This window comes from Tursiops truncatus, chromosome 12 (genome assembly GCF_011762595.2).
Source record: "Tursiops truncatus isolate mTurTru1 chromosome 12, mTurTru1.mat.Y, whole genome shotgun sequence".
In the NCBI taxonomy this organism is placed as follows: domain Eukaryota; kingdom Metazoa; phylum Chordata; class Mammalia; order Artiodactyla; family Delphinidae; genus Tursiops; species Tursiops truncatus.
The window spans coordinates 64252201-64264731 of NC_047045.1; the positions used below are offsets into that span (position 1 = coordinate 64252201).

The 12531-nt window shown below is 38.8% G+C and overlaps 1 protein-coding gene across 6 annotated transcripts in view; it reads right to left on the reverse strand.

Moving 5' to 3' along the window:
• The window catches only part of NHSL1 (NHS like 1), a 237698-nt gene that overhangs the window by 11414 nt on the left and 213753 nt on the right, over window positions 1–12531 (reverse strand). For 4 of the 6 annotated variants that reach the window (XM_019951465.3, XM_073789658.1, XM_073789657.1 and 1 more), the window contains exons 4-5: window positions 10044–10233; window positions 5527–5658 (exon numbers count right to left, since the gene is read on the reverse strand). In XM_019951465.3, the coding sequence (XP_019807024.2) occupies window positions 5527–5658; window positions 10044–10233 (322 nt within the window). The remainder of the gene's footprint in view (window positions 1–5526; window positions 5659–10043; window positions 10234–12531) is intronic. The other 2 variants (XM_019951462.3, XM_019951463.3) reach the window with 1 other exon arrangement.

Genomic DNA, 12531 nt, shown 5'->3' on the forward strand with positions numbered 1-12531 from the left:
TCATTTCTTGGAGCTTTACAACCAAACAGAAAGAATAGTATGTTTAAAAAGAAAAGAAGCAGCAGCAGCACGAGGCAGCGTTTACAGAGAGGGAGGAAAATGGATGAGAAAAATCCTGAAGTGTAGGTAAAGGTTTCAAGCTACCTAGGAAAGAAGAGAAGCTTAAAAAAAAAAAAATCATGAAGCCAAGAACTTACTCAAAGTATAAATAGAAAAAAAATCAATCCATGCATAGTAATCTTTAGGACAAATTAAATCTTGAAAAATAATAGCAAAACCATAATTCTTTCTATGTTGTTATCATCCAACAAGGACCAACTGGCATCCCTGTTTACCTGGACAGGGACACTGGTGATGATGGGATTCCTGAGACCTTCCTTCCTACCCCACTTCAATTAACCATCATATAGCACATGTCCCTGACTGCACAGCACAGCTCATCCAAGGAGCAAAGCATAATGCTAAAATGGCAGCAGTGGTCTTGTATCAAATGCACAGGAGATGTTACCCTGCAACGAAGGCTCCCAGCATAAAGCTCTTTCCTTCACTGTGATGATGGAGAATCACTTTTGTACCTGTATCTTTGGCAAAGAAGATCTATTTCCTCCTCCTACCCTCTGCCAAGTATACTTAACTGCACACACACACTCACGTGCACATGTGACGTTCTGCCTCAGAAAGAGGGGAAGTGGGCAAAAGGGCAGGAACAGAAGAAAAACCCACTTTAAGGAAAGAAAAAAGGTGCAAGTTTTTGCAGTTTAGTATTTTAGAAGGTGGGGGGTTGACTTGTAGTTCTGTATCAGTTTGCACCAGTTCAATTCCAAACATTCAGCATACCTTATTATGTTAATATCTTTTTCTTTCAAATTTGCAGTAGTTTTTACATGAGGTCAGTGGTAGATTTTTAAATGTCTTTAAGGGCCATAAACAAAGTCTTGATTCTTTCAGGTAACAATTTTGCAGGTGAAACCATTCTAGGCTTCTGAAAATGGGACTACAGCCATTTCTTTACCACCTAGAGCTCAATACTATTTTTTAATTAAAATAACAATGCTTTGGGCTTCCCTGGTGGCGCAGTGGTTGAGAGTCCGCCTGCTGATGCAGGGGACATGGGTTCGTGCCCCGGTCTGGGAAGATCCCACATGCCGCGGAGCGGCTGGGCCCGTGAGCCATGGCTGCTGAGCCTGCGCGTCCGGAGCCTGTGCTCCGCAACAGGAGAGGCCACAATAGTGAGAGGCCCGCGTACCGCCAAAAAAACAAAACAAAACAAAAAAAACCCAATGCTTTTCTAAAGACCTCTAAAATATACATATAAAACAACTCTGATATTATTTATCACAGGGACCACCAAAATTCTATTCCCAAGACAGATCCTCCAAAATTTTCACAGTACAAAAAAAGTGTGACAATATTACAGGACACAGATGAATGCTATCTTCATTAAACAGCAAAAATTACAAAAATAGGACTACAAACAAATATAGTCGGCTCAGGTGCTGCTAAAAATCTTGATGGGATTTACCTGATTTAAAAATAATTACACATATTTTTTCTTTTACTTACTATATAATACTACAAGGACTGCCCAATTTTTAAAAAACACATGTAATCAAAAATGATAGAAATCTACAAGTTAGTTTTACTTAAGGTTTAATGTATTGTCAGGTCTAAAGTAATGTTCTTAGTACAAACCAGCAAAAATTATTCAGAGGGGATTCCTTTAAACAAGGCCTTTTCTGCTTGGGGAATCCACATTGGGGTAAGTTCCAGGAGTACCCAAATGATTCAGCAGCCAAACAATCATTATATACCAACAAAATAATCTTATCTGCTTCTAAAAGAGGAAACCTCATAACAGGTCATTCAAATATAATTCTATGTACATTTAAGATGAGAGTAAAGAAAGAGTTAGAAATTTCGGCCTTTTATTTAAACGGAAGGCAACACATTATATACCATAAATATGCTTTAAACAGAAAATATCATACCTTGATTTTAAAGCTTTATATATTGACTGGTCTCGCGAGGCCACTAAAGATTTTGAAGTAAAAGATGCATATAATTAAGCACAATTGACTCTACTTCCGGGAGCATCCCTGGTTAGATTTTAAAAATCCAAAGTCCCGGGCTTCCCTGGTGGCGCAGTGGTTGAGAGTCCGCCTGCCGATGCAGGGGACACGGGTTCGTGCCCCGGTCCGGGAAGATGCCACATGCCCCAGAGCGGCTGGGCCGGTGAGCCATGGCTGCTGGGCCTGCGCGTCCGGAGCCTGTGCTCTGCAGCGGGAGGGGCCACAACAGTGAAAGGCCCGCGTAGCGCCAAAAAAAAAAAAAAAAAAAAAAATATCCAAAGTCCCAACAACTTGGGCAGTGTTTAGTGGACAGGTTGCATCTTTCCTATTAAATGTCTTTCTTTCAGATAATCGTATCCTTTGAAAATCTAACTTGTTTGACTCAGCCATCCTTCCCTATGCTTTATATCTAAGGAAGACTCATTTTTTTTTTTAACTTTTTTTTTTTTTTTTTTTTTTTTTGCGGTATGCGGGCCTCTCACTGTTGTGGCCTCTCCCATTGCGGAGCACAGGCTCCGGACGCGCAGGCTCATCGGCCATGGCTCACGGGCCCAGCCGCTCCGCGGCATGTGGTATCCTCCTGAACCGGGGCACGAACCCGCGTCCCCTGCATCGGCAGGCGGACTCTCAACCCCTGCGCCACCAGGGAAGCCCAGGAAGACTAATTTTTAAAGAAAACATGAAGTGTCTATTTTTGATAATCATTAGTTAGGTAGCACAAAGCTTTCCAATCAGACACCTTATAAGCACAAAATATTAGAAGAAAGGGCAAGGTCAACCTTTGTCCAAATGAACAAAGAAAAGATCTAATTTTTTTGCTATATGTTACTGTATTCAAATGTTACTTTCCCTTACTCTACCCACGAATCCTTCCAACTACCCTATCTATAAAACTAGAGTGGGGGCTTCCCTGGTGGCGCAGTGGTTGAGAGTCCACCTGCCGATGCAGGGGATGCAGGTTCATGCCCCGGTCCGGGAGTGGCTGGGCCCGTGGGCCATGGCCGCTGAGCCTGCACGTCTGGAGCTTGTGCTCTGCAATGGGAGAGGCCACAACAGTGAGAGGCCCGCGTACCGAAAAAAAAAAAAAAAAAAAAAAACTGGAGTGGTTGTCTAATTGTCTTATTTTAAAAAAACTAGCTCTAACTTAGATACAGCTGTCTCAGTTGACCTCCAGCGGTGATCCAAGACATGTCATCAACTGTGCAATGACATCAACTGTCTCACATCTGGTAACACTCACAACACAGATGGTGTAGGGAAAGCTATTGTCTTTCCCTTAGGATTAGTGGTGTTCCTATGTTACGGGCAAAAGAGAAATGAATGCAGACCCTAGAGACTCTATCATTGATTTTAAAAATATTAAAATTACAGAAGATATGATTTACCTAGCTGATCAGATCCTTCCAGTAAGGTCAAAGAGGCAACTGAGTTACTGGCTCCATACTGGTTGGTTCAGTAATAAAAGTGATAAAAGTTCTTAACTCTGAGGCTCTGGAAATATAGATAGATAGATAGATGGATGGACAGATAGATAGAAAGATAATTCATATTGAATACTTATGTGTATGTCTATCTTTATTCAGGCCAAACTATTCTTATACTCTGCACAAAGCCATCCAAAACCTACCCATATTGGTTGGAAAGCCACTCAAAATGTAGCCTACCTGGAAACATCAACCTTGTTATCTTGCAAAGAGCTGTCTTTAAAGTCACTTTTTTAGGTTAAGGCTCATCTCCTAGAAGATCAGTTAAAATATAAATATTACCTGAGTTCTGTAAAAACTTAGCCCATTAATATCTGCTGAACATACTAGTACATATTATTTTTTCTCAAGTTAGTTAGCTGTTATCTAAAGGAGAGAGAAAAATAGAGCCTGAAAGAATGGGATACAGGAGCCCTGGCCCACTAAAGGAGGCAGATGTGAGGGCATGAACCAGAAGCAACTTTCATAAATCCTGTGGATGCAATCTTGCCTCTGTTTGTGATTAAACTCCTGTGTTATGGGATAAGATGAGCACCCATATGTCATCGGGGTTACTGGAGCTACCTAGAGCAGAGGAGAAGCATCGCTACTCTTGTCCCATTGCTGTTACAGTCTGGAAGGCAGAGACCACATGCTGTAGAATTGGATGGCAGTAAGAGAGAAGACGCGGGGTGCAGAAGAGTGAGACTTCCTTCCCTAATACAAAGCATTTAGGCAAGGGTGTTAGGAAAAAAACACACAAGAGTATGTCTGTGGCACCTGGATGTTGAAATGCTACCTCAAACTGCTATAACATATACCAATATTGCTAGGATAAACTCATTTTGATTAAAAGACTAATAGGCAAGTTCAGAAATAATGATTAGGAGTTTCTAGAGTATAGCCCTCAATAGCAAATAAAAGTAAAAAGACCAGGTGAAGTAATTACAAGGAAAGAAGTCCACAGGTTGGCCAAAAAGAAAAAGGCAAGTTTCGAGATAGGTAGCATTTAGTTGAATACAATAACTGTAATTGTAGCTATTATGTTTATAGTAGTACCAGGCACCAAGTGCTTCATCTGTATAAATTCATTAAATCCTCAAACAACCCTATGAGGTAGGTTCTAGTAACATCACCAGCCACATTTTTTGAATGAAAAAGTAGACTCAGAGAGGTGAAGTAACCAGCTTGAGGCCACCCAGCAAGTAACCGGCAGAGATAGGATTTAAATCCAAGCAGCCTGGCACCAGAGCCCCTGCTCTTAGCCCTGCTATCTCGGCAGACATTCCTGATGGGCCATGAAAAAACAGGGAGAGGAAGTGAATATAGAAAGAAAAGAAGGAAAGGATTATCCAAAGCATATATAAAGAGAAGCAGAAACAAAATGTATGAGTGAATAACGAAGTAAATCACCCTCTCCACCAGCCGAAAGTATTTTTCATTTTCTTTTTTTTAATCAAAGGTTGAAAAATACTGAATCAAAAAGCTATGAAATTGTTTCACCGAAGTACCAATAAAGCACCAGCCCACATAAGTGACTATTTTCTACTGTACTGGTATTTACTAATTATGCTATACTGCTGTCTCTGATGACAAAATGCCACCGATATTGTCGGTACAGCTAATGAAGTCTCTATTCATAATTTGAAGTCCTAGAATAAGTTTTTGGTTTCATGAAGACTTAAGCTCTAAATTGAAAGTCAATTTTATTGTGGGAATGCCCACTGTTCAAGGTACACAGAGATGATGACATAACTTAAATTTCTATCATCCCAATTAATAGTCTTCTCTTACCTTCTCAACAAAACTGAATACATCATCTGCATGGGATGTTAAGATTTGTACCCAGTGCGTCGTTCAGGAAAGAAGCTGGCCCTTTGGGGTACCAAAAGGCTATCAGAATGTATCAATTTCATAAGCACCACCGATGATGTTAGCGTAGTAATGGTGAGTAGCAATGAGGGGCAACAGAATACAGTTCTGATGAGCCATACCTAGCTCCTTCTGTATGCTGTCAGGGACTCCTGTAATAGTCTTTCTCCTTTTGACTTTCTTCGGTCGTCTTACCAGAGTGTCTGTGTAAATTAGAGACCGCCGAAGGCTGGCCTGGCGATCGAAATTCTCCCCTAATGTAGAGCAGTAGAACAAGCAAAGCAAGGTTATTTTCAAGCAAGGCGACACCATGCACTTTCTTCCAGAAGCTTGTTGTAAAATGATAAGAAGGTATTAATAATGATGTTAGCCAGTCATACGATGATGAATGAATGCTGAAGGGCAAAAAAGGAAGGCAAGCACATTAGCACCATAAGGCTATTTTCCAACTTCCATGTGTGTGTCCTTCCGAAGGAAGCACCTTGAGCTCATTTGCAAATGAGCTGGAGTGGCAAATACAAACTGGTGAATAACACACTGGAAAAGTGATTTTGTGTTCTTTAAAAAACGTATCATTTTGGAAGTACTTTACAAAGGTCTTCTGGTCACTGAAATCACGCTTAACGTCAGTGTGTATGCAGTGCCAGCGATGAATACCTTTGACTCATCTGGTCCTCTCCAGAGACCAATGTAATGTCTTGTCCTATGTGATGAAACAAATCAAGAATTTTGGATGAGGAGCTTTTTCTTCCATCAAGGAGGCTGATAATTTGGATAGACTGTGGTAATTGCTATGGTGTGAGATACAATGATAATGGAAAAGAAAAAGCCTTATAATGATAAAGTACTTTTATCACAATGAGACCCAGAAGCACTGATGTTGTTAAAGCTGAACTGCTTCTTGCCGTTTCTGAATCACTTTTTAAAGCTGATCTAAACTCATTTCAGTTATGTTGAAACCAAACCCAGAATGCCACATCCACAGGACTCTTTTTCTTTCTAGCGTGTAAGCTGTGTGATTAACACATCATGGGAAACCATAAAATAGTAACGTATCAGTTATTGATTGGTCTGCTTTAAATTTATCAGTTTAATTAAAGAAAGTTTTATAGTATTGACCTTGTTAAATGGTTCTTCTCAAAGAGATTTAAAAAAAATACATACACAAAATACATACTTTTATGTTCTAAGAAAAGTATAAAAATTATTCACTCTTTTTAGCAATATTGACGCACATTCAAAGTGGGTATGTTGTAAACAATGTATCTTCTATTTTAATGGGAATAAATTGTGAATAGAACCAATAAGGTTCTAGTCAAAACAGAGGATAAAAGATCTGAATGATCAAAACACATTTCACCTACAAAGCAACAAACTTAGATAAGCGCTTGCAAACTTGAAAATGCTCACACTTCTGTTCCTAATGGAGAAAAACAGAAATGACTTAGAGAAGACCCTGAAACGCTGGAAGGTACCATCACTGTGATAAATGGGTCACTATGTACAATAGCATACATGGCGCTTGTAAGGGACAAGTCAGGAGTTCACTGGTCCACTAGTTCCCTGAAGCAGAGGAAAAATATTTTCTTGGATCAAGCCATTAAGAATGGACAGAACATTAACAGATAGCTGCATTTAGTCTCCAGTTTTGCTTCCTAAACCAAAACAAAGATAAACCACCCAAGCTCCAAAGAAATTAAGAAACAAATCATGAAGATGAACATCTAAGACATACACCATTACTGGCGCCGACACTCCATCTTGAATCGTGACCTAAAAGGACGGTCTCCCCCACTGGATTATACATTTCTGGAGGGTAGGGTCCGTAATCATGTACTGTAGCATCGCCTGTGGCATTCAGCTCAATGCCTGATACAAAGCAGTTATTCAGTAAATATCTACTGAATTGAGAGGAATTTAATTATTCCCTTTCATTGAAAAATGGCATTAGTTGGTCATGGTTACTACTTAGAAATCAATTTAGCTAGCTCGAACATCAGTACAAAGGCAGTTTGTAAGAAGTGCTTAAGTATGTTTACCCACTCTATTTATCTTCCAGGTGGAAGAGTTGTTATCCCACATGGCCGACTATGGGACATACTCATATGTACATTTTATTTGAAACATTTTTTTCTCAACTCTTAGAACATGACGAGTCCCACAGGACTATGACTAAAGGGATTAAATTGATTTTCAAGCCAGCAGATCACTGTGCTAATGTTCTACCTCTATGCCTGGCGAGCATCTCTCTGGATTTGAAATAATATATTTATTGGCATTCTTCCCTCTGCTGAACTGTACTGCAAACCAAATAGAAGGTCAATGTTCATCCAAAAAAATGAACACATGACAATGCCCTACAGGAAGCTACATTTTTATTTCAAAAGTCTTCTAGGGCTTTAGAAATATATCGTTTAAAGAGCAGGAAGTTGTATAACCTATGTCAATTCAACCACTAAAAGTAAACATTTTAAATTTAATGCTTATTTATACCGGAATATTAGAAAAATTACTTCTTTATGAAATATGTGTGTATATGTGAACACACGGATCTAGAAAATGGATCAATAAATACATAATTAGGTATTTGCTTTCTACATTTCCAAAAACGTTAACCACTCAGAATTAAACTGCATTTTTTCCTAACTCATACTGCTCATTTGTTTACTGTCATTCACCTTTCCTGTGTGGCATTTTCAAGCCCTCCTTTTAAACTCTATGTAATTCACATCCACTTAGTCGTCACACAGGAGAGAATTAAGTTCAAAGAGACTGACAGTGTCTGCTGTTGTGACAATGTATTTCACTGCAAATTATTCTTTATTCCTGAAACTCTAGTTACTCTGTTTTAAATTTCCTAATTTCACGATAATGCATTTTACCCTAATTCCATTAAGGACTGTCACATTTCATAGCACAATCTTATCTTATAATATTATTTCTGAGGCATTTAATCATATATAATGTAATTACATTTCTGCTGCATTTAATCAATCAAATAATGTAATGCATTATCTTGTAGAAAATATGCACCATGTATTTCATTGAGCAATAAACATTGTACTTCGTTCTGAAACGTAACTACGTATTAAAAATATCTTTAAAATATATGATCTAGGGCTTCCCTGGTGGCGCGGTGGTTGAGAGTCAGCCTGCCGATGCAGGGGACGCGGGTTCATGCCCCGGTCCGGGGGGATCCCGCGTGCCGCGGAGTGGCTGGGCCCGTGAGCCATGGCCGCTGGGCCTGTGCGTCCGGAGCTTGTGCTCCGCAATGGGAGGGGCCACAGCAGTGAGAGGCCCGCGTACCGCAAAAAAAAAAATAAAAAAATAAAAATAAAATATGATCTAGGTAAATGAGAATCACGCTCAGAAAAATCAATGTTATTTTTATAGAAAATGGAATGAAATGCCATGCTATTCCTTTAAGGCTTAAGTATAGCAAATATGGAAAAATGCACATGGAATTTAAAATAATTCAGGTACTTATTTATTAAATTTCTCTGCAATTCAAAATCGAGTTTTAAATGTAATTTTTAAACATCCTGTAAGGTTTTAAAAAGTTCATCAGTAACTATCAAAATGTTTTCAGTTCCTTACAGAATGTTTTTAGTCCCACCAATGCCATGGCAAAAAGCTTTCTAAGTAGTCAAGAGCAGTTGCCTCAGAAACACAGCAAGGGTGCTATGGGTTTTCATCCTAATTTTTTATGAAAGCTTATCCTTATTGGTCACCTGATTTTTTTTAGGTTCTGGCCCTATAAACCAGGCTTTGTATGGACTGATTATCAATATAACTATCAGTAAACTATTTCTCTTGAACACATAGTCTAATGGCTGAAGCTACTACCTCTTAACGTGTCTATTTTGCATTTTGTACACTCCCCAAACCACTGACCTAGCTTCTCTGCAGGCTATGGAAGTGATAAAGTACAAAAGTTTTGATATCTTTTAACAGTTCTTCTACATTTGTGAAATACTGTCTTTGAACTTTATGTACCTTGTTGTCACTTTAATTATCATAGATGATATTTTTAAATTCAGAAGGAATGGATTTTTATTTGACGGTTATAGAATTCAAATTATGGAGCTCAAGATATAATTTTACCACCCTATTAAGTTTAAAAAAATATATTTATAGTTATTATTAATTCATTTGATATTTTTATTTCAAGTAATTTTTCTCTTTTTCTACTTGAGAAAACAAGAAGGTAAGCAAATCATTCAGAAATATCACTAAAGTGTTATATCTTCACTTCTAAAAATCAGTTAAAATAGCCCTTCAGAAGGTAAACCTAATTTTTTCTTACCCAAGATCACATTTGGAAGATATTCCCATATGGCCAAAATATTTTTAGAAGGCCAATCAATTAAAAGAAACACTTCAGCTGAATGGCTGGACCACTGAGTTCTTTGACATCAACCTTTGATGACATAGAGTCTTCTAATCTAAAAGCAATATATATTTGACATGCACACACATATATATGTTTTAGTATTCCCTTCATTAAACAAAGAGCAGGAAGTCAGACCACAGCTATTTACCTGTGATGTGTAAATGACATGCTAAGAGCATTTAACAAACAAAGAGCCATAGTCATTCTCCCAGAACATTTGGAACCTGTCTGCAGAGCAAAGCATACCAGTTATGTTAATAGGAACTACATCAGCCTGGACTGTTTGGGCCTGCTGTCGCATCTTCTCTTCCGGTGTTGGCAAGGGAAGTGATTTGGTCCAGTTGGTTTGAGTATTAAAGTCAGAGAAGTCACTTGAGGTTGGCGTTTTAGGTCTCCTGGTAGAAAGTCTTTCCTCTTCCGACGAAGAGATAGAACACTGCAGGGGAAAAAAGTGAGAGGAAGCCATAGTACGTGTAAATGCTGGCAGAAACATTTAAAAATACATTTCTTTAAAAAAATTTTTTTAACTGATTTGAAGCCATAAAAAAAAAAATTGGTCACATTTAGGGACAGAAGCAACGGTTTGCAAGAGACGTGTTCATCACCTTGAGTATGACCCATAATATATATGATTTGCAGAGGCCTTAGTCTCTAAGCCATGAGGACTGCAAAAGGTTTTGCTGACCCACAAAATTTTTTAAGCCTCAATCTCATTTCCTTTAGGCTCTGACCTCAAAGAACAGTTTGAAAATGATAGAGCTTTTGTTGCTCAACTATCTGTGCTCTTCGGAAACCATTTATATGGGGGAAAAAAAATCAGTGTGAAATTGTTAAATTATAAGAAGCTGACTGAAGCTCTGCTTGGAGCTTATCAAAGTCCTGTGAAAACATTTCTAGCAGTGTCTGTTTTTATACAGATTAACATGCTAACTGGGGAGCCCTCGTCAATACCCTTCTTCCTGTAACATCTTAAAAAGTGTAAGCAAGAAAGTTGTTTTGGCAAGCATTTTATGATGAACTTCACCATGGCTCCAGCAGCTGGTTCTATGACAAGAAAACACCAAGAACTGAAAAGAAATGTGACGGTCTCAGGAACAGCAGCAACAATAACAACAAAAAAGGGTAATTGACTTTTGTTGGGAAATGGCAGGTTATAATCATAATAAACGCTTAAGGACTGCTCTTCAAGTCAAAAGCATTTAAACTAACTACCACCTAAGGCAGTTAAGACAGGTTTTCCTTAAAAATGAAAAGTCAATAAACCTTCCCAAGGGAATTCCTAGAATACTAGCACCCAGGTCGATTCAGCACCCCTCAACCACACAGCCCCCCAAAAGGGTAACTGCTATCCTGACTCCTAACACCCCAGCTTCATTTGCCTGTAATTGAATTTTCTCTAAGGGAAATTATACTGTATTTTCTGTTTCGTGACTTATTTCTTTCATTTAACGTTATGTTTGTGAAGATTTTTCTATCTTTAAAAAGCACGTGTTGGGCTTCCCTGGTGGCGCAGTGGTTGAGAGTCCGCCTGCCGATGCAGCGGACACGGGTTCGTGCCCCAGTCCAGGAGGATCCCACATGCTGCGGAGCGGCTGGGCCCGTGAGCCATGGCCGCTGAGCCTGCGCGTCCGGAGCCTGTGCTCCGCAACGGGAGAGGCCACAACAGTGAGAGGCCCGCGTACCACAAAAAAAAAAAGCATGTGTTGATGCATTTCTGGATTTACCGCAAGTTTCCAAGAGGACATCAGTAAGACATCTACAGAAATGCACTAGTTAGATATCTCAAACAAAAGAACACTGCCATCTCTGTTTACTGCTATTGAATTAACCCTCCTGCAAAATATCTGTATTTATCCTACAACTACTAGCACTCCACAAATCTGAAAAAGACTACACAAGGGCTAATGAAAATGGGATGGTGCGGGGTTAGGGCTCTAGGCTAAGAATCCAAAGACTCAGGTCACTCACTTTACAGTTAATTGATCTTGAAGCTGTTCCTAAACACTGAAGTTTACTTGGCTGTAAAAAAGGACTATCCTCCCTCCCTTCCACACGCCACTAGAGGTATTCGTGAACCTAGTGACATGAGAGCTGTGGGAAAGGCATCGTGGAAATAAAAATATAAATCATAGGAACAGACATCTCGATATTTGAGACTTTATATTATTAGTGTATAAAATGATAACCTAGTTTCTTTGCCACCTAAGGAAAACGTGAAATGTGTGTAATTAAACTGACAATATACTCAATTTATAATAAGCATATGTTACTGACATCCTATGATGATACTAAATTGCACCGTATCTATTCATATTTGATCCAACACTGGTCAAAATGATCACAACTCCTACAGATCCTTGAGAGGCAATCAAAGGGATTTTTGAATCAGCAGCAGCTAAGCCATGCCGATGTAAATCAATTATTTCTATCCTTTTTGCAGTTGTGACACTCGCGTTGGGTTTGATTTATAATACTCATGATCTACCCTATGTTGCAGATACACAAATTAAAATTAATTTTATTTGAGAATTTCATGCAGTTTGTGTAAAGGTCACATGTCTGAAGTTGAATCTCAGTTTAGTAAATTAGGTTACTCTGATTTTCTGATATCTATACACAGAAATAATTTTTCAGGCAACTTTGAAATATAGCACAAATTTTAAAGGCCATAAGAAGCAAATCCTAATCAAAAAGGTCTGAAAGAAAGAAAAGTAAAGCTTCAGCTTGATGGAGA